Source organism: Eriocheir sinensis, chromosome 23 (assembly GCF_024679095.1).
Source record: "Eriocheir sinensis breed Jianghai 21 chromosome 23, ASM2467909v1, whole genome shotgun sequence".
In the NCBI taxonomy this organism is placed as follows: domain Eukaryota; kingdom Metazoa; phylum Arthropoda; class Malacostraca; order Decapoda; family Varunidae; genus Eriocheir; species Eriocheir sinensis.
The window spans coordinates 16,744,481-16,764,977 of NC_066531.1; the positions used below are offsets into that span (position 1 = coordinate 16,744,481).

At 46.1% G+C, this 20,497-nt stretch overlaps 1 protein-coding gene across 5 annotated transcripts in view; it reads right to left on the reverse strand.

Annotated features, from left to right (window-relative positions):
- Positions 1–3,797: 3,797 nt before the first annotated feature.
- LOC127002513 (uncharacterized) overlaps positions 3,798–20,497 on the reverse strand; it is a 126,268-nt gene continuing 109,568 nt past the window's right edge. For all 5 annotated transcript variants that reach the window (XM_050868575.1, XM_050868578.1, XM_050868576.1 and 2 more), the window contains one exon: positions 3,798–4,888. In XM_050868575.1, coding sequence (XP_050724532.1) covers positions 4,808–4,888 — 81 coding nt within the window. In that variant the 3' untranslated portion in view covers positions 3,798–4,807. The remainder of the gene's footprint in view (positions 4,889–20,497) is intronic.

Sequence of the window (20,497 nt, forward strand, 5' to 3'; positions counted from 1 at the left end):
AAGGTAAGTAAATACCTCTTGGTTGCTCATGCAGCTCAGAGGAAGGAGAAAGCACCCTTTGAAGGCTGCTACCACTCCTTACACGACAGTTACCGTTATCCTTGACGTCACTGACCCTTTCCCTTTGTCCACTCCTCATGGTTCTCGGTGAGAGCTTGTAACTTCGGGGCAGGTTTATCTGGCATTAAAAAGAGTTACTAGTAAAATGAGGAGTAAAATGGTAAAAGAAAAAAAATATATCGCTGCAAAAATAATTAAAGTAATAATCATTCGCCACTAAGTATGTGCTCACTCCTCCCCAATGCTTCTAAAATGCATAAAAAGAGGAAAAAGAATATGACTGAGGCTTAGCAAGACAAAACTTCTCCACTGTGCAATAAAATACACAAAAGAAAGGAGAAAACAAAATGAATGACTATACATTAAAATAAGCAACACTGTTATTCAGGAAGAATATAAAACATCCACACGCCAGAAAAATCAACAGTTGAAAAAATAAAATAGATACGGCCCCACACGTATAAACACGTATATAATAATAGTAATTCACCTTAAATATTGGTACAAGTGGTGTAATTACTGAAACCGTATCAATGTAGTGTCAGCTAAAATGTGTTAAAAATACTTCGAAGACAGCAACTCCATACCCCGCTACTCAGCGCGCTCGCGTCCTTCGCCTCGCCGGTGGCCGGGCAGGATCGCCGGGGTGGCAGGATCTGTCGTCCGTCGTCTGGTAGCGGTGGTAGGATGGGCGGCGGGCAGAGTATATACGCCCACAACAGTCAGCCCCAAAGGTTCGAGTTGTCTGGTGAAGAAAAGTGCGCACCTACGACAGGCTGGGGCTTAGGTACACGATGGGGTGTCTCGAACGGTAAGAGGTAACGAGACCCCCGGTGTAGAATATGGGCTGTGTGGAGTTGCGGGCCGGGGCGGGGATTTGCACTCGGGTGCGGCTGTGTGCGGACTCGACTTCGTCGTCACCGTGGGGACCCCCAGTGTTTGGATGCTTTTCGGCGAGCGCGTGCTCGAGCACGACGCACTTTCAAGGAGGCTCAACGAATTTCTTGGAAGGCTTATCTCTCTTCCATCACTACCAGAACTACACTCACAGAAGTCTTTAACAGAGTTCGTAAGATCTCTGGGAAGTTTTCCCCCCCTCCCCCTCCAGTGTTATCGCATGCAGGGGAAACGGTGGCGGACCCTAAGACTGTTGCTGACCTATTCGCCAAGCACTTTGCCAGTGTCTCTAGGAAGGATCCTACTGCACCTCGTCATCGCCGGGATTTGGAATCACTCGGCGTTAACTTCGCTTTCACCGGAGGGGAATCTTATAATATCCCATTTTCTCTCTCCGAGTTGAAGACGGCTTTATCCCAGTGTCATGATTCCTCGCCAGGTCCAGACGACATCCCTTATGCTTTCTTACGCCACATGTCTGACTGTGGTTTTACATTTTTATTGGATCTTTACAATTTCATTTGGCGTACCGTTGATTTTCCATCTCTGTGGAGTGTGGCTGTAATTCTCCCCATTCTGAAGCCTGGGAAAGATCATCTCCAAGCAACTAACTATCGTCCTATTTCTTTAACATCCTGCACTTGTAAAGTGATGGAGAAGATGGTGAATGTCAGGCTTATGTGGTACTTGGAGAGCCGGAATTTATTGACCCCGGTGCAATATGGTTTCCGAAAGATGCGCTCCACTTCGGATGCTCTTTTATCCTTGGAGTCCTCAGTTTGTGAGGCGTTTGCCAATAAGCACCACCAGGTGACCGTGTTTTTTTATCTGGAGAAGGCCTATGACACCGCTTGGTGTCATGGAATTTTACTTAACCTGTTTGAGTTTGGTCTTCGTGGCCGTCTCCCTGTTTTTATTAAGGAGTTTTTATCTCATCGTCTTTTACGGGTTAGAGTGGGGAGTACTCTTTCCGAGGTTAGTCCACTTGAGGATGGTGTACCACAGGGAAGTATTCTCAGTGTTACGCTATTTGCCTTTTTTTAGTTTTTAACTCATTGAATGCGGCGCCATATGACCCTGGCTGTTGCGGCGCCTAATTTAAATCAATCAATCAATCAATCCACTGCATGAATATTGCACACATGTGTCTTGTATTAACTGAAAATCACACAGTATGCGCTAACCACTCTTGCAGGAAGGCTGTTACAGTGGCGGATGACTCATTTCGAGGAATGAAGGAAGGAGGGAGGGAGGGAGGGGGCGGGAGAGCAATTAATTATCTCCTTTATTCTTTGTTCCATATCACATAATAGAAGGGTGTCGATCCAGTGCAGATGTAGCTAACAGATGTGGAGTAGAGGACCTGCATGGAAACAGTGCTCAGAAGGGAAAGACTCCGATGGATTTGGACATGTAAAGAGAGCAGGGGAGGACACAGTGCTGGGAGTTGTGGAGAGAATGGTAAGATAGGGTGTTCGGTGCAGATGTAGCTTACAGATGTGGAGAAGAGGACCTGGAAACAGTTTCCTTTTTCCTTTTTTACATGTGACCTAAAGCGCCGGTAGGATTTTTTTTATTAGGGGCCTGATGGTGGGCCCGAGCCCGTTATGACGCAGACTAATGTTTATTGTGGGGCAATTATTATTGGCTCATGCTGCATCCCGGAGATCATTTTTGATTTCACTTGCATAGCTTCTTCTAGAGTCCGGGTTGGAGGATAGTCTTCAGGACAGCATGTGGGTAGTCTTAGGCCCCTCGGCGGTGACTGAAAAATCCCAGGTGGTTAGCGGCGGATTCGAACCCTCATCATCATGAACGCTGCGAAGGCGGGGCCGGCACGCTAACCACTCCACCACCACCTCTGAAGGGAAAGACTCCGATGGTTTGGACATGTTAAGAGAGCAGGGGAGGATACAGTGCTGGGAGGTTTGGAGAGATTGGCAAGACAGGGTACCCAGTTCAGATGTAAGTAACAGATGTGGAGTAGAGGACCTGGAAACAGTGATCAGAAGGGAAATACTCCGATGGTTTGGACATGTGAAGGGAGCAGGGGAGGATACAGTGCTGGGAGTTGTGGAGAGATTGGCAAGACAGGGTGTCCAGTGCAGCTAGATGTGGCTAACAGATGTGGAGTAGAGAACCTGGAAACAGTGCTCAGAAGGGAGACTCCTATAGTTTGGACATGTGAAGAGCAGGGGAGGATACAGTGCTGGGAGTTTTGGTAAGATTGAAAGCAAAAGGAAGGAGACCAGTTGGTAGACCTAGGAAAACGTGGAGAAGGTGTATACAGGAAGACCTGGTAGTGATGGGATTGGATGAGCATCAGGCAGAAGACAGAGCAGAATAGAGGAGACCCATAAAGCGTCCAACCTCTCAGGAAGAGTGAAAACGGACGTTAAACGAAATTATGATGATGATATCTAATAATAGAAGAAGAAAAGAAAAGAACTGAGAACATTAAGTGACCTGTGGAAAGGATTCAAGCACTTCTGCTACTCTCGGATACGTTCAGTTCACTCCCGACGCAGTAAAGTGACTGTCAGTGGAAATGGAGTTGATCGTTTCCGCACTGACTACTTCTGCGGGGAGGCTGTTCCAGTGGCGGACGATTCTGTTCGATGAAGGAAGTATGGAGGAGGGAGGGATGGGAGCGAGAGTTTTTATTCTTTTCGTTAATCTTTGTTCTCTCGTTCCATCTCATCCTTCCACATGCTCACTGCCACATATACTTCACTGCTCTGTTACTTAACTTTGCTTTCAGATCATTTCACTTTACTTTCAGATTAAATAAGTTAACTTCCTCTGCATTACGCCACGTAGGGCTAGAGCAGACTCTTTTAAAATTAGGAACAGCAGACGCTTTTAAAATTAGGAACAGCAGACACCTTATAAATTAGGAACAGCTGACACATTATAAATTAGGAAGAGTAATCACTTAAATTATCTTGAGAAACAAACAAAGATTAACATGATTCTGAGGGGAAGTAGGCACCCGTTTATTATATATATACATGTCTGTACATCATCAAGACCCCAAGCCCCAGACCAAGCATTCCTAAACGTATACTATACTCGCAGCACATGAGTCTGAGGTCTTCGTTATCGTGTTTTGGCAACTTGCCATTACACATGCACACACACATACAGCTACATAATCAGCGACCTTATTTTTTTTTTACAACAGAGGAGTGGCCGAAAGGTTGAGAAGAGCTGTGTGGGTGGAGCCCCCCACACGTGCGATGCATACTCCATACGAGGGCGGACAAGGCCTCTGTATATGGATAACAGCTGTGCGGGGGAGAAGAACTGGAGGAGACAATACAGAACGCCCAACCTCGAGGAAGCTGATTTAGTGAGAGAAGAGATGAAAGTTTCCAGTTAAGATTTCGAGTTAAGGACAGACCGAGGATATTTAGTTTTGAAGAATTATAAGGTGACGTCTGAGTGTAGTTGAAGAATAGGGGATAGGTGTTTGGAAGATTGTGTCGAGTTGATAGGTGGATAAATTAGGGTTTTGAGGCATTGAAGGACACAAGGTTCCTTTTATCCCAATCGGAGATGATAGCAAGGTCTGAGGTTAAGCATTCTGCAGCCTCAGCCTTATCAACTAAAACAGATTTTTGCGACAATTTCAATAATATGATTAATACTGACAAATGTGTCCTTTGCATAAACTATCAAATAACATCGTAGACGCCATGACACCAGGTTGCCAAAGCACGATAATTTCACACCTCAGTCTCGGGTTCCGCGACGAAAGCCAAGGCTGTTACACAGAGACGGCCTTGGCACAGCACCACTATAACTCCTCCTCCTCATCTCTCCCCTTTCCTTTCCCTCCTCTTCCTCCTCACTCAGGCTTAGTGATGCGGAAGACGAAGACGAGACCCTCCTTGTCACAGAAATAGTTTGGGACGATGCGCCGCTCCACCTGAAGGACTTATGACCATCATTTCAAATACGTGACCTTCTCCCCCTGGCCAGCTCCTGACCATCGCCTTATACCAGTGTGTCGTGACAGGCGCCCATACAGTGAACAGCCCCGCCAGACAGAAACCTCGATTAGAGTAAATGTTTTCTTGTACCAAAGTTGCCAGATAGTTGTACTCAGCCTCTTATATATTTATATTTACCAACTTCCGACTTCAAATATGTATCCTGGGGCTCAATAACTAGATTCATTTATATCTATCGTTAAAATAGTTAATTCCTGATGTTTCTTGGCAATAGTTAGGTGTCAAAAAACGGTAAATACTATGCTCTGAGTACGATAATCTGGCGACAGTGCTCCCTACCTTCTTCCACTTCCCGCCCGCCTCCAGCTGGTCCATGTAAGGCTCCAGCTTGTCCTTGTAGGAAGGCACGGTCTGTAGGTACTCATGGCGCATCACGATGATTACGAAGCCTCCTGGAGTGCCGGAGAGGAGGAAATTATTTAATCATTGGGGCATACACTAGGGGGCGCGTCATCTAGCCCACCCTAGGAAGACCACCTCAAGGTTTACTCGAGGCAAATCTGAAGGCTCTATGTAGGCTCTTTCCCATCCTAAACGGCGCCTAAGTTCGCTTGTTTGAAAAGCCTCTCGTAAAAGTTGCTGGGAGTACCATGAACAGTTTTGAGATCCTATAGTGATGATTCTACACGTCTGTCACGATCTTCAACGGGAAAACCACCCATGAAAACCCGGTGAATCTTCTCAGTGGCCTTGGGAAATAGTCGTGGCGGAAGATCGGCATGCCCAGGAGCAATGCTAACCTACGGGTCCTCGCACGAGTATCTAAACTGAGGGTCCAACTTCCAGCGCCTTCACCCACTCAGCGGACCTTGCAAAACAGACACACACACACACACACACACACACACACACACACGCACTCACCAGAGCCTTCGCACTCCTACTAACCATGAACTTTACATTTCAGCCCGGAATCGTGCCAAATTTATTCTCCGACTTACCAAAACCTCTTTCATCAATAGAAAATGTCAACACCTTGCTTTTTTTTCTAATTCTTCCCGTGACTTCTGGCACTTACCCAATAAGATCTCCACCACTTTCACTTCTTCCACTTTCCCTTCTCTCCTTAACCCTTACGGGAGCACTGCCGTCTCATCTATCTCTAAGGCTGAACTCTTCGCTCAGACTTTCTGTAAGAACTCCACCCTGGACGATTCTGGGCATATTCCTCCTACTTATACCCCCTCTGACTCCTTTTTGTTTGTTATTAAGATTATATATAATTATGTCTTCTATGCCCTCTCTGGCCTCAACTCTCAGAAGGCTTATGGACCTGATGGAGTGCCTCCTATTGACCGTAAAAACTGTGCTTCCATGCTGACACCCTGCCTGGTCAAACTCTTTCGTCTCTACCTATCATCATCTACATCTACTGGCAGTATGCTCGTTCCAATCCCTCAAACTATAGCCCGTAATTTTACTTTCCTGTCTATCTAAAGCTTTTGAATCAATCCTTAACCGAAAGATTCAAAAGCACCTTTCCACTTATAACCTTCTATCTGATCGCCAGTATGGATTCCGCAAGGGGCGTTCCACTGGCGATCTTCTTGCTCTCGTAACTGACTCTTGGTCATCCTCTCTTAGCCGTTCCGGTGAAACTTTCTCAGTTGCGCAAGACATATCGAAAGCCTTCGATAGAATCTGGTACAAGTCTTTGCTTTGTAAAGTGCCCTCTTTTGGATTATATCCCTCTCTGTTCCCTTATCTCCAGTTTCCTTTCCGGCCGTTCTCTCTGCGGTGGTAGACGGTCACTGATCTTCCCCTAAACCTAACAACAGTGGTGTTCCACATGGGTCTGTTCTATCACCCACTCTCTTCTTTCTATTCATCAATGATCTTTCCATAACAAACTGTCCTGTCCACTCATACGCCGACGTCTCCACTCTGCATTATTCAACTTCTTCCAATAGAAGGCCATCTCAACAGGAGGTACACGACTCCAGACTGGAGTCTGCAGAACGCTCAGACCTTGCTATCATTTCCGATTGGGGTAGAAGGAACCTTGTGTCCTTCAATGCCTCAAAAACTCAATTTCTCCACTTATCAACTCGACACAATCTTCCAAACGCTTATCCCTTTTCTTTGACAACACACAGCTGTCACCTTCTTCAATACCAGATATCCTCGGTTTATTCTTAACTCAAAATCTCAACTGGAAACTTCATATCTCCTCTCTCGCTAAATCAGCTTCATCGAGGTTTGGCGTTCTGTATCGTCTCCTCCAATTCTTCTCCCCCGCACTGTTGCTATCCATGTACTGGGGCTTTGTCCGCCCTCGTATGGAATATGCATCTCACGTGTGGGGCGGCTCCACTCACACAGCTCTTCTGGACAGAGTGGAGTCTAAGGCTCTTCGTCACATCAGCTCTCCTCCTCCAACTGATAGTCTTCTACCTCTTAAATTCCGTCGCGATGTTGCCTCTCTTTCAATTTTCTATCGCTATTTTCACGTTGACTGCTCTTCTGAACTTGTTAACTGCATGCCTTCCCCCTTCCCGCGACCCCGCTGCACACGACTTTCTACGCATGCGCATCCCTATACTGTCCAAACCCCGTATGCAAGAGTTAACCAACATCACTCTTTCATCCCTCACGCTGGTAAACTCTGGAACAATCTTCCTTCATCTGTATTTCCTCCTGCCTACGACTTGAACTCTTTCAAGAGCAGAGTATCAGGAGAGGAGAGTATCAAGACACCTCTCCTCCCGAAATTGACCCCTCTTTCGGCCACCTCTTTTGATTTTTTTTTAGGAGCAGCAAGTAGCGGGCTTTTTTTTATATTAGTTTTCTTTCTTTGTGCCCTTGAGCTGTCTCCTTTGTTGTAAAAACACTCACTCACTCACTCACCATTCTTTGCGAAGCGCACCAGGTCGTCGAGGCCACTGACTGGGATGTGACCTTCGCCCATACCGCCCGAGATGACCACCAGGTCGTATGTGTCTGAGAGAGAGAGAGAGAGAGAGAGAGAGAGAGAGAGAGAGAGAGAGAGAGAGAGAGAGAGAGAGAGAGAGAGAGAGAGAGAGAGAGAGAGAGATGTAGAAGAAAAATACGTATATTAATCTTTACATATGAAACAACAACAATAACAATAATTCCACTCACACAGCTCTCCTGGACAGAGTGGAGTCTAAGTCTCCTCGTCTCATCAGTTCTCCTCCTCTTACTGACAACCTTCTACCTCTTAAAGTCCGCCGCTATGTTGCCTCTTTTTCTATCTTCTATCGATATCTTCATAATGATTGCTGTTCTGAACTTCCTAACTGCATTCCTCCCTCCCTCCCGCGGCCCCGCTGCACACGACTTTCTACTCAAGCTCATCCCTATACTATCCAAATCCCTTATGCAAGAGGTAAACTCTGGAACAACCTTCCTTCGTCTGTATTTCCTCCTGCCTATGACTTGATTTATTTCAAGAAGAGTGTATGAAGACACCTCCACTGAAATTGACCTCTATTTTGGCTACTCTTTACTTTTATCTTTCATGGGAGCGGCGGGTAGCGGGCTTTTTTTTGTACTCTTTTTGTTGCCCTTGAGCCGTGTCCTTTGATGTAAAAAAAAATTACAAATACCTTTGGGCACGGTGGAGTGTCCGCTGCCGATAAACTCCAGGAAGTCGTTGGTATAGATGCCAGTCTCCCGCTGCTTCATCATGCCCTCCGACGGGTCCACAGCGTCTATGTGCCTGTGGGAGTGGCTGTAGTAGTAGCAGTAGTAGTAGTAGAAGTTATAGCAGTAGTAGTAGTTGTTGGGAATCAGTAAATTTACCCTACCCAACAGTTAGGTCACTCGCAAAGTGAATAACACACCCGTCAGACAATCCCAAAGAAACAAGTGCTTACCAGCTTTTAGGTGGTGAAGGTATCCAACAAGCAACTCCAGACAGCCGAACAAATAATAATCCTACCGGATCCGTGTAGTAAAATCTATCTGTCTCAAATAACTGCTGGGGGCACTTAGCTGAGAAGCGGGTTTCAAAAGATATTGTTGTCTCTGAAGTCTCGTTGCCGGGTGTAGTATCCCTCAGTCAGGTAATAGAAGGCACACTGCGTCCGATTTAATGGGTGGGCTGCAGTGCCTTGGTCTTTACTTTGTGAAGGCCGGTGGTGGAGTGAGCGAAAACCAACCACGTGGGTCTGAAGCGATGTTTTGAATTTCTCTCGCCAGATGGCGTGGCTTTCCTCTCTGTTTCCATCGGTTAAATTATCCTTGCTCTTTAATTATAATTCAGCAAGGACAATTAGTTATTATTTCATGAAAGGAAACACTTCACTATTGTTTTTCCTTTCATGGTAAATGTGGTTAGTCTTCAGGCAGTGAATAAGTTGATTCTGTCTCGGTTTGGGAGCCGATGACCGAAGTATTTAAGTACCATCCAAGGCTTAGTTGAGCTCAGGCGATACTCATAGTTGGCTTGAGCTCTCGGCCCGAGACTAGTTCCATAAGGGAAATAGTTAATTTGTCTAGTCCCACGGTTAACTGGCCTAATTCCTAACATAGTATAGTCTATCGATTTTAACTTGAGCCCTTGGGCGTGACACAAGGATTCCCCACGAGACCGCGCTGGTGCCACATCACTCCATTACTCTCCTCAGAGAGGGTGGCTACCTCTCTCTCTCTCTCTCTCTCTCTCTCTCTCTCTCTCTCTCTTTGCATGGCTGCGCAGGGCGCGAGAGTGAGATCTACTTCATTTGTCCATTGTGGCGTAACGCTGAATGGTGCGGCCTGGCGCCTGTTGCCAAGGTCCGTCAGGCGGCAACGTTGCATGAGCCACGTTGCCAAGTGATATGGAAGGTTTACTGAGTCGTTGTCTTTCCCTCTAATCCCAAGCCATTCATAACACCACGCAGTCGTATTATGAATATATATATATATATATATATATTCCAAAAATAGATAACGTACAGACTAACAGTGAGACATAATGCCATGCGCAGGTCATCGCTAGATCTGTAAACAAATGGGGTTTCTGGCCAAGCCACAGGGCTCAATTTTAAGTTAGAGTTGATGGAGTATAGTAATGCTGCTCCTGCCTGCTCCCAGTTCCCACCCAGCGGCCCTGCCTCTACACAAGCTGCTGTAATTTCCAACACATCATCTTCATCTCTTGGGGTTGGAGTCGTGTTGAGGCTGAGGCACTGGCAGGCAGGAGGCAGTGGACTGGAGGATATTTAAGTATGGTGACCGGACATCCCCTGTTTGCGGCCCTGCGGCACCCACCTGAAGCCTTCCCGGTGGAGTTCGCGGCCCACACACCGTCCCGGCGGCCACGTCCAGCACCCTGGCCTTGGCTCGCCGCCCAGGGGTACCCAACGCAGCGCCTCCTCCAACGTGATGGCGGGGCCACGGTACCCGCCTTTCCAGATCATCTAAGGACGGGGAAGCAGATGATTACAGGTGCGTACCCCAGGCCGCATCACTTCACTCCCGGACCTCACGGAGAAGTCGCCGGTTTAACGCAAAATCATTCCGGCGATACCCCATGATTCTGCATAGGCACTTGGTACCGAAGGCATCTCTCTCTCTCACCATCTCCTCGTAGTTCTCGGACCACTCGACGTAGCCGGCCGCCATCTCCTCCGGCGTGATCCCCGGCCTGTGGACGTTCGCGTCCACCCTCATTGCCACGTCGCCCCGACTGCCGCCCTCAGACATTATCCTGCAGCCAGGAAGAGACGGGAGAATTACAGGCAGGGCATGACTACAGTACAGTACAATTCCTTTATACAGCCTTTATATATTTACAAAGGTAGGTACGGTTTTCTAGCCCGCGCCGCACTCCTCGCTGACTCGCCGGCTGGCTCTCAAGCTCCGCCCACCTCCATGACAGGCATGGCCCGCCTCTCTCTCTCTCTCTCTCTCTCTTTCTGGAATGAAATAGACGAAGCAATTACATAGTTAGTGCAGGGACGATAGCTTGGTTTAAGAGTAGACTGGATAGCTACATGGACGAGGATGACAGGTGATAGTGAGGTGTGGGTGCAGTAAGGCTCCCCAGCTTATTGCACGGCCAGCTGAAGTTGCTCTCTCTCTCTCTCTCTCTCTCTCTCTCTGTGTGTGTGTGTGTGTGTGTGTGAGAGAGAGAGAGAGAGAGAGAGAGAGAGAGAGAGAGAGAGAGAGAGAGAGAGAGAGAGAGACTCGTGATCAGGCTGTGATGAATGAATTACACACACACACACACACACACACACACACACACACACACACACACACTCTGCCAGGCTTCACGGTCTGACAGGGCGGCAGTTCGAGCCCGCTCAGGGCGAATTCTTTCCGTTGACTAGGAGTGGTTACTATCCCCCCTTGAGCAAAGGGGATGGGGTGTGTGGTGTGTGAAGTCCTGGCAGTACCCAGAGATCGACGATAAAGAGCACTTGCTCATGTCGGGAGGGTACCTGCTGCTGGCGATTATGAGCTTCGGGAGGGCAGCATGAGCCAATGCAAGATGGCGCCACTATAAACACTCGCCTGCGCGAGAACGGGCTGGGCCGACCATCAGGCCCCACCGGGAAGAAGCCTTGGGCAGACCATCAGGCCCCACCGGGAAGAAGCCTACCGGCGCAATAGCCCGCGACGTAAAAAAAAAAAATAGTCGCCATGTTAACCATTTTTCTTTTAATCCGACATAAAAATAGTTGTAAGCTCTAAAATGTCTTACTTTTATGAAAATTCCATTTAAAAGAAATATGTTAAAATCCTTCAACCTATTAGGCCCGACACGTACCATTCAAGTCACTTGTCGGGACCCAGAAGACCATAACAGCACAATTAATTAATAGTGACCCCAATCAGAGGCAAATACCGGAGGGAGATATGGAGACAAGTATTGTAAATATGATAGGAGAGGGAAGTGTCACGGGGTAAAATAAGATTAATAACAGGAGTGTGCTCACAAGGAGGTAGCTAGCCGACAAGGGTTGATTCCCGCGGCACGCCAGGAGACACGACGGTGTACACACCCTGACTAGGGAGTACTAACACGACTTACCTGCTCAAATCTCCCGTGGGGTTCTTATTTACTCTCCTTATGGGGCTGGAAGGCACATACGCACAGGCAAAAGGGTTACTGATAAAGCTCGTGTACAACTATGCACAGACTTTATTACATAAAGGAACAAGACACGGACAAATCTCACATACACACCCAGCTGAGCCTAGCGTTTCTCGTGCTCGCACAAGACTAACGTGCCCTGGCTACACTAACAACTAGCTACTTAACTTAGTGCGGAGGGAGAAGAGTAGAGGCTCGTTGCACAGCCTTGCTCGAGGTGGCTGCAGCTTGTCCTTCCTGCCGTGGGTCCTCTCATCAGGCGCGTGATGTCGGCGGTAGATGCGGCTTTCAGAAAGAGGCCGCCGCGGACTCGACACACCCAAACTGAGACCCGGTGTGGGCTGTATCCCGAAGTGGCGAAGCCCAGGATCCCCGCACTCCAGCAGGAGGAAAACCGCGTGGTGCCAAGAGGTAGGCGAGAGTAGAGGAACGTCGCCCCGTGACCTCACCAGACGGCGGTCAGGGGGAGAAGTCAGCCCCGAGCCGCGGCGAGTGACCTGACGGGCCCCAACTCGCCCGGCCGAGATGCAAAACGCTGCTGGCGAGGAAAAATACAACAGAGGGTGCTGACAGCACTCTGAGCAATACTGCCATAGGCAGATATCGTTACACTTCTCTGACGCGCAGCTATAACTTGCAAGTGCATGGCACCGCAATATAAACAGCGGAGCAAGCTACGTACAGACACGAAGAGGAAAGCAACAATCGCGAGCTAGCAACACAGGCCGCCCAGCCAGGCCGCGGGCGGCAACAGCCCCCATGGCGGGAAGCACAAAGACATTAGCCCAACATCCTCACAGCAGAGGCGTACAAGCTGCAGTAATGCACACACTACTATGCACCTGCAGAGAGTGGAGTGGTGACTCCTGAAAGTGCGTAAACGCAGGTAAAACACAGCGGGCGACCCGCACGAAAATGCACGCCTTGGCATCACTACGCTCGTCGCCTAGGCAACGAACAGGCTGAGTCATCGTGACCCGCCCCGCGCCTAGGTCACGTGACGAACTAGGAAAACGCGTCAACAGCTTCCCTATAGCAAATACTATAAAAATAACTTGTCGCGAATCTAAACCGAGACAGGAAGGAAAGCAATTAGTCAGATATACAAAGTCGTAAACATCTGATAAGCACTAACACTAACAAGGGAGGTTACGGAAAATACCAAGACCCACATACATAAAACAGATACGGTACCCAGTAGGCGTGGTCAGAAAGTGTGGAAAACCATTCAAAAGACTTTAAACACGTGACCTCAGTCGTGACGACATGCTATAAGCGAATAACTAAACAGATAAGTCACTGTGGGAGCGTCATAAGAGTGAATCACGAATAGCAGGATAAGTAAACAATACAATATAATGAGCGAGCCAATGTTTGTTGACAGGAAGTATTGGCTACTGGTTATGTAGAAAATTAAAGCGTGTCAAGAATGTAGTTCCGCCTCATGCAAAGAAAAAATGTGACCTAGAAATCAGTAGTAAGACCAGACCGAGCTTGGTTCTCGCCTCAAGCAGACCTGCTACTCACTCAGCTGAGAATGGCTGTTGTGATCTTAATCGTGAGTAGAAATTGAGAATCTAAGGGAAACCGACTGTATTGTCCTGGAGATTATAATGTAGGAGATGTGTAGTAGGATTGTGAGTGGGACAGGATTGTGATTATTTTATTGCGATGTAAAGCAAAGGTAGAAACCGCTGGGTGTGGTATAATTTGGTGCTTCCGTGAAATTGTAGTAGATAATACTATAAGAATGTGTTATTAGGATTTGAGGAGAGTACATAATTATTGTGATGTAACCAGAGAGAAACAAACCACTGCTTGTGGAATGACGAGTGTTATTATTATTGGCAACACCTGAGCACATATTGTAGTATTATGTTTTAGACATGTCGTTTGTCATATGTTGTATCCATTGCTGAATATGCCAGTGTTATGATCGTCTGAGCATATAATATTGCGTAAGGCAATTACTTTCATTTAATTTTAAATAAATGTATATTTTCTTTTTCCCTTGATTATCTCGGAACACCAGTCTCTAATAACAACTTCAGCCAGATCACTCTCCCAGGGATACGAGACGGTGATATCATTTATGGAGTAATTAATGAGTGATGAAAGAGTTGTTTTAATACAAGCTGATGCAAATAAAATAAAATGTAAGAATTAAATACAAGAAAAGAAGGATCCACAAACTTTGCCGCCCGCGTTCGTTACCCTTAAAAAGGAGGGTCTTGAAATTATGATATAATAAATACGACCCTCCAAACTTGCTGATTCATTCAGTCATCTGTAGTTACCTAGTAATCTTTCAATGACATTTTGTACCAATCTTACTTCTCTTCTATAAATACTATCCGTTAAAATTACTAATACCTATGTAATTAATCAAGCACTCGATAACATCTGTAATCGTCATTCAGGTGTGTCGAGACTTCTGAATAATGTACGTACGTCATTAGGCTCGGGATATCGCAGATAATGGCGGACACTTGACTTTCTTCGCGGACAGGTAAAATACGGGACCTAACACTAACCCGGGAACACACACACGTTACCGCATTAATCACACGACGGACTCAAAATAGCCTCGCAAACCGCCTTGGGCGGCCGCCAAGTCATTACAAATAAGTCATCCAGTGTGAAAGAGGCTCAGCCTCCAAGACACATTACCGGCAGCCTTAATGGAGAAGTTCGTTTCCGAGCGGGAGAGCGTGCGAGGAAGAGCCAGTTTGCCGGATTACTTGTTTTCGTCTTTTTCTTGAAGGCCGGACTTGGAGATATTTGTATAATGAATGATGTATAACTATTTTCACTCACAGCCACTATCACATCTTAGTGTTGCTTAATACAGATGAAGGTTTTCCTTATATACTTATTTGTCAGAGAGAGAGAGAGAGAGAGAGAGAGAGAGAGAGAGAGAGAGAGAGAGAGAGAGAGAGAGAGAGAGAGAGAGAGAGAGAGAGAGCTTCCTCAGGCAGGCTACCCATTTATCGACCAGCCCGAAAAGAAAGAAGGATGAATAGCTGGGTGAGCCCACTGACTGCCCAAGCCGGGATTCGAACCCGTGCCCGCGGATTCGTAGCTAACCACTAGACCATGGAGGCATAAAAAAAGATTCAAGGGGTGAGAAACTTGCTATATGTGGAGAGACTCAAGCATCTAATGCAGCCATTGTCAACAAGATGAGAAAACAATTAAAAGGAAATAAACTGAAGTTGCTAACGCTTGGTTGCACTGCACACACTTTAGATGTTCTGGCTCATGATCAAACAATTGGTAACATAAAAGAAAATGTGGTTCATGTTATAAAATACGTTTGAAACCATCACCATGCCTCAGCAAGATATGGAGAGAGACGGTCAATGTCTTGTTCTGCTCCAGGACACTAGACGAACCATGTTTGAACTGGGTCAAGGCGTGGCTTAGCAATAGGAAGCAAAGAGTGCAAATCAATGGTAAAAGATCTCACTGGGGATGTGTTACGGGTGGGGTCCCACAAGGTTCGGTATTAGGTCTACTTTTGTTTATTATTTATATCAGTGACTTAGATACAGGAATTAGTAGTGATGTCAGTAAGTTTTTTTGTTTTTTTTTACAACAAAGGAGGCAGCTCAAGGGCACACAAAAAAAGAAAACAATAATAAAAAAAAGTCCGCTACTCGCTGCTCCTAAGAAATATATAAAAGAGGTGTCCAAAACCAAGGTCAAATTCGGGAGGAGAGATGTCCTGATACCCTCCTCTTGAAAGAGTTCAAGTCGTAAGCAGGAGGAAATACATATGAAGGAAGATTGTTCCAGAGTTTACCAGCTTGAGGGATGAAAGAGTGAAGATGCTGGTTAACTCTTGCATAAGGGGTTTGGACAGTATAGGGATGAGCATGAGTAGAAAGTCGTGTGCAGCGAGGCCGCGGGAGGGAGGGAGGCATGCAGTTAGCAATTTCAGAAGAGCAGTCAGAGTGGAAATATCGATAGCAGATAGAAAGAGAGGCAACATCGCGGCGGAATTTAAGAGGTAGAAGACTATAAGTATGAGGAGGAGAGCTGATGAGACGAAGAGCCTTAGCCTCCACTCTGTCCAGAAGAGCTGTATGAGTGGAGCCCCCCCACACATGAGATGCATATTCCATACGAGGGCGGACAAGGCCCCTGTATATGGACAGCAACTGTGCGGGGGAGAAGAACTGGCGGAGACGGTACAGAACGCCCAGCCTCGAGGAAGCTGATTTAGTAAGAGATGAGATATGAAGTTTCCAGTTGAGATTTTGAGTTAAGGATAGACCGAGGATGTTTAGTGTTGAGGAAGGTGATAGCTGGGTGTTGTCAAAGAAAAGTGGATATTTGTTTGGAAGATTGTATCGAGTGGATAGGTGGAGAAAATGTGTTTTTGAGGCGTTGAAGGACAACAGGTTCCTCTTGCCCCAATCGGAAATTATAGTAAGGTCTGAGGCTGAGCGTTCTGCAGCCTCCAGCCTTGAGTCGTTAAGTTCTTGTAGGGTGGGTATTCTATTAAAAGAAGTTGAGTAATGCAGAGTGGAATCATCGGTGTAGGAATGGACAGGACAGTTCGTTTTGGAAAGAAGATCATCAATGAACAACAGAAAGAGAGGGGACATAGGACAGAACTCCGTGGGACACCACTGTTAATAGATTTAGGGGAAGAACAGTGACCGTCTACCACAGCAGAGATAGAACGGCCGGAAAGGAAACTGGAGATAAAGGAACAGAGAGAGGGATAGAATCCGAAAGAGGGTAGTTTAGAAAGCAAAGACCTGTGCCAGACTCTATCGAAGGGTTTCGATATGTCTAGCGCAACCGAGAAAGTTTCACCGAAACGGCTAAGAGAGGATGACCAAGAGTCAGTTAAGAGAGCAAGAAGATCGGCAGTAGAATGCCCCTTGCGGAACCCATACTGGAGATCAGATAGAAGGTCAGAAGTGGAAAGGTGCTTTTGAATCTTCCGGTTAAGGATTGATTCAAAAGCTTTAAATAAACAAGAAAGTAAAGCTATAGGACGGTAGTTTGAAGGATTGGAACCGTCACCCTTCTTAGGCACAGGCTGTATGAAGGCATACTTCCAGCAGGAAGGAAAGGTAGATGTTGACAGGCAAAGGCGAAAGAGTTTGACCAGGCAGGGTGACAGCGCAGAGGCACAGTTTTTAAGGACAATAGGAGGCACTCCATCAGCTCCATAAGCCTTCTGAGGATTGAGGCCAGAGAGGGCATAGAAAACATCATTTTGAAGAATCTTTATAACAGGCACAAAGGTGTCAGAGGGTGGATGAGTAGGAGGAATATGCCCAGAATCGTCCAGAGTGGAGTTTTTAGAAAAAGTTTGAGAGAAGAGTTCAGCCTTAGAGATAGATGAGACGGCAGTGTTGCCGTCAGGACTGAGGAGTGGAGGGAAAGATGAAGAAGTGAAGTTGGAGGAGATGTTTTTGGCTAGATGCCAGAAGTCACGGGAAGAGTTAGAGAAAGCAAGGTTTTGGCATTTTCTATTAATGAAAGAGTTTTTGGTTAGTCGGAGAATAGATTTGGCACGATTCCGGCCAGAAATGTGAAGTTCATAATTAGCATTAGTTTGAAGGCTCTGGTACCTTTTGTGAGCTGCCTCTCTATCATTGACCGCACGAGAACAAGCGTGAATAAACCAAGGCTTTTTAGCGTGAGGAGTAGAGAAAGAACGAGGAATGTATGCCTCCATTCCAGAGACAATCACTTCTGTGATGCGCAGAGCACACACAGAGGGGCTCTATCCTGGAAGCAATAATCATTCCATGGAATGGAAAAGTACATCCTCAGGTCGTCCCACCGAGATGAAGCAAAATGCCAGAAGCATCGCCTCTTTGGTGGGTCCAGAGGGTGTACAGGAGCGATAGGACAGGATGCAGAAATAAGATTGTGATCGGAGGAGCCCAACGGAGGGAACAGTTTGTCAGAATAACCAAAAGGGTTTGAGGTAAGAAAGAGGTCTAGAATGTTGGGCCGGTCTCCAGGACGGTCGGGAATACGTGTAGGGTGCTGGACCAGCTGCTCTAGGTCGTTGAGGATAGCAAAGTTGTAGGCTTGTTCACCAGGCTGGTCAGTGAAAGAGGATGAAAGCCAAAGCTGGTGGTGAACATTGAAATCTCCTAGGATGGAGATTTCAGCGAAGGGAGAGTGGGTCAAGATGTGCTCCACTTTAGAATTTAAATAGTCAAAGAATTTTACATAGTTAGTAGAGTTAGATGAGAGATAAACAGCACATATGTATTTAGTAATAGAATGACAATGAAGTCTTAGCCAGATGGTAGAAAATTCAGAAGAGTCAAGGTTGTGGGCACGAGAGCAAGTGATGTCGTTGCGCAAGTAGGCGCAACATCCAGCTTTGGATTGAAATTTAGGAAAGAGATAGTAGGAGGGAACAGAGTAGAGATTGCTGTCAGTAGCCTCAGAAACCTGTGTTTCGGTAAGGAAGAGAAGGTGAGGTTTAGAGGAGGAAAGATGATGTTCCACAGAATAAAAATTAGAACGGAGACCGCGAATGTTGCAGAAATTGAGAAGAAAGAGGTTCGAGGAGTCATCAAGACACCTCTCGGGTCGGCAGCCAGAAGGGGAGTCCTCCCTGGGGGCATTTGTGCCCCCCCCCCCAAGGCGGGGACTCCGAGGCTTGATGTAGGTGCGCCATTTTGAAATTTGAATTTTGGGAAAAGGTGTATATGTTGTGTCAATGTAGTGTGGTGTGGATAGAGAGAGGATCTGTCTTTAGAGAGCAAGCTGAACTACTCTCCGGTGTTGTTTAGACAATAGGGAAACGGTTAGTGAGGACATGGAAGGGTCTTTGTAGGGCTTCAGCTCCCTTCTCACCTCCCATATATACCTCATCGGGAGTGGCTTGCGCCCGTTCGGTAGGTGTCTTCCTACGTACTCCGGCCATATGTTGATACCAAGTTCGGTAGAGTAATTGAGTCGGATCAGGACGCTAGTATTCTCCAGGATGAACTAAACATTGTATGACAGGGCGGATAAATGGCAAATGGAGTTCAACAACCCCTCACATAACTATTGCTTAAATGACGCTCCCACAAGCAGGTCTGGGTGCGAGAGGGATTTAGGGGTCTTAGTGAGCTCTGATCCCCGTCCAAGGACACAATGCATTCAAGCTAGAAATCGAGCAAATAGGGTACTGGGATTTATTTCAAGAAGCGTAAGCAACAGAAGCGCCGAAGTCTTCCTCAAACTATATTTAGCATTAGTTAGACCTCATCTTGACTATGCGGTTCAGTTCTGGTCACCTCTATAGAATGGATATCAAAATGTTAGAATCGGTGCAGAGGAGGATGACTAAGATGATTCAGGGGTTGAGAAACTTGCCATACGAGGAAAGACTCAAACAGTTAAACTTGCATTCTCTAGAAAGGCGAAGGGTGCGTGGAGACTTGATCGAGGTTTATAAATGGATGAAGGGCTTTAATAAGGGGGATATTCATAAGGTGTTGTTGGTAAGAGAACCGGGTAGGACACGAAGTAATGGGCTTAAACTGGATACATTCAGATTCAACAGGGACATAGGCAAAAATTGGTTTACTAACAGAGTGGTGGATGAGTGGAATAGGCTTAGCAGTCATGTGGTGACTGCCAATACAACTGTCACATTCAAAAATAGATTAAATAAATTCATGGACAGCGAAATTAGGTGGGGTTAGATACACAGGAGCTTAGGTTCAATAGAGCTGCCTTGTACAGGCCTACAGGCCTCTTGCAGACTCCTACGTTCTTGTGTTCTTATGTTCTTATATGTAGCTGATTGAATATATATATATATATATATATATATATATATATAGATATATATATATATATATATATATATATATATATATATATATATATATATATAATGAACTAACAAGCTCATGGAAATCAGTGAAGTTAATGATAGGGAAAATATTGATATCAAAATTAGTGTTTTCTTAATTAGTTTTTCCGTAGTATATTGTTGCCCTGGTAATACGGTCAAGATTTAAATCAATGACATTTGAAAAGAGTATCATAATTAAAGTCGATTTACATCAATGATTAAAAAAAATCCTTAAATTTAAATCAGTGATTTAAATCAACTTGATTTAAATCAAACAACCCTGCGTTATATAATTATGTGTCTAATAAATTAAACAATATTGATCTGCCTTGTTAGGAGCTCACCTTCACCACCCCCGCGCAGCCGCCGTACCCGAAAAGAGACATTTTCTCCACGGTAATAATTATGATAGCTTTCGTCACGTCATCGAAGTGTTTTATACATACTTTGAAGGTACAGTCGTGGGACGCAAGTGTTGACACAGTTTCCAAAATGTTTCGGACGCCGCCAGCGAAAGACGGCAACTATCCAGCAGAGCTACATTTGAGTTATATGTGACGTATGTGTGTGTGTGTGCGTGTGTGTGTGTAAGGGTCAAAGAGTGTGTGTGGGTGTGAAAGAGATATTATTTAAGGATTT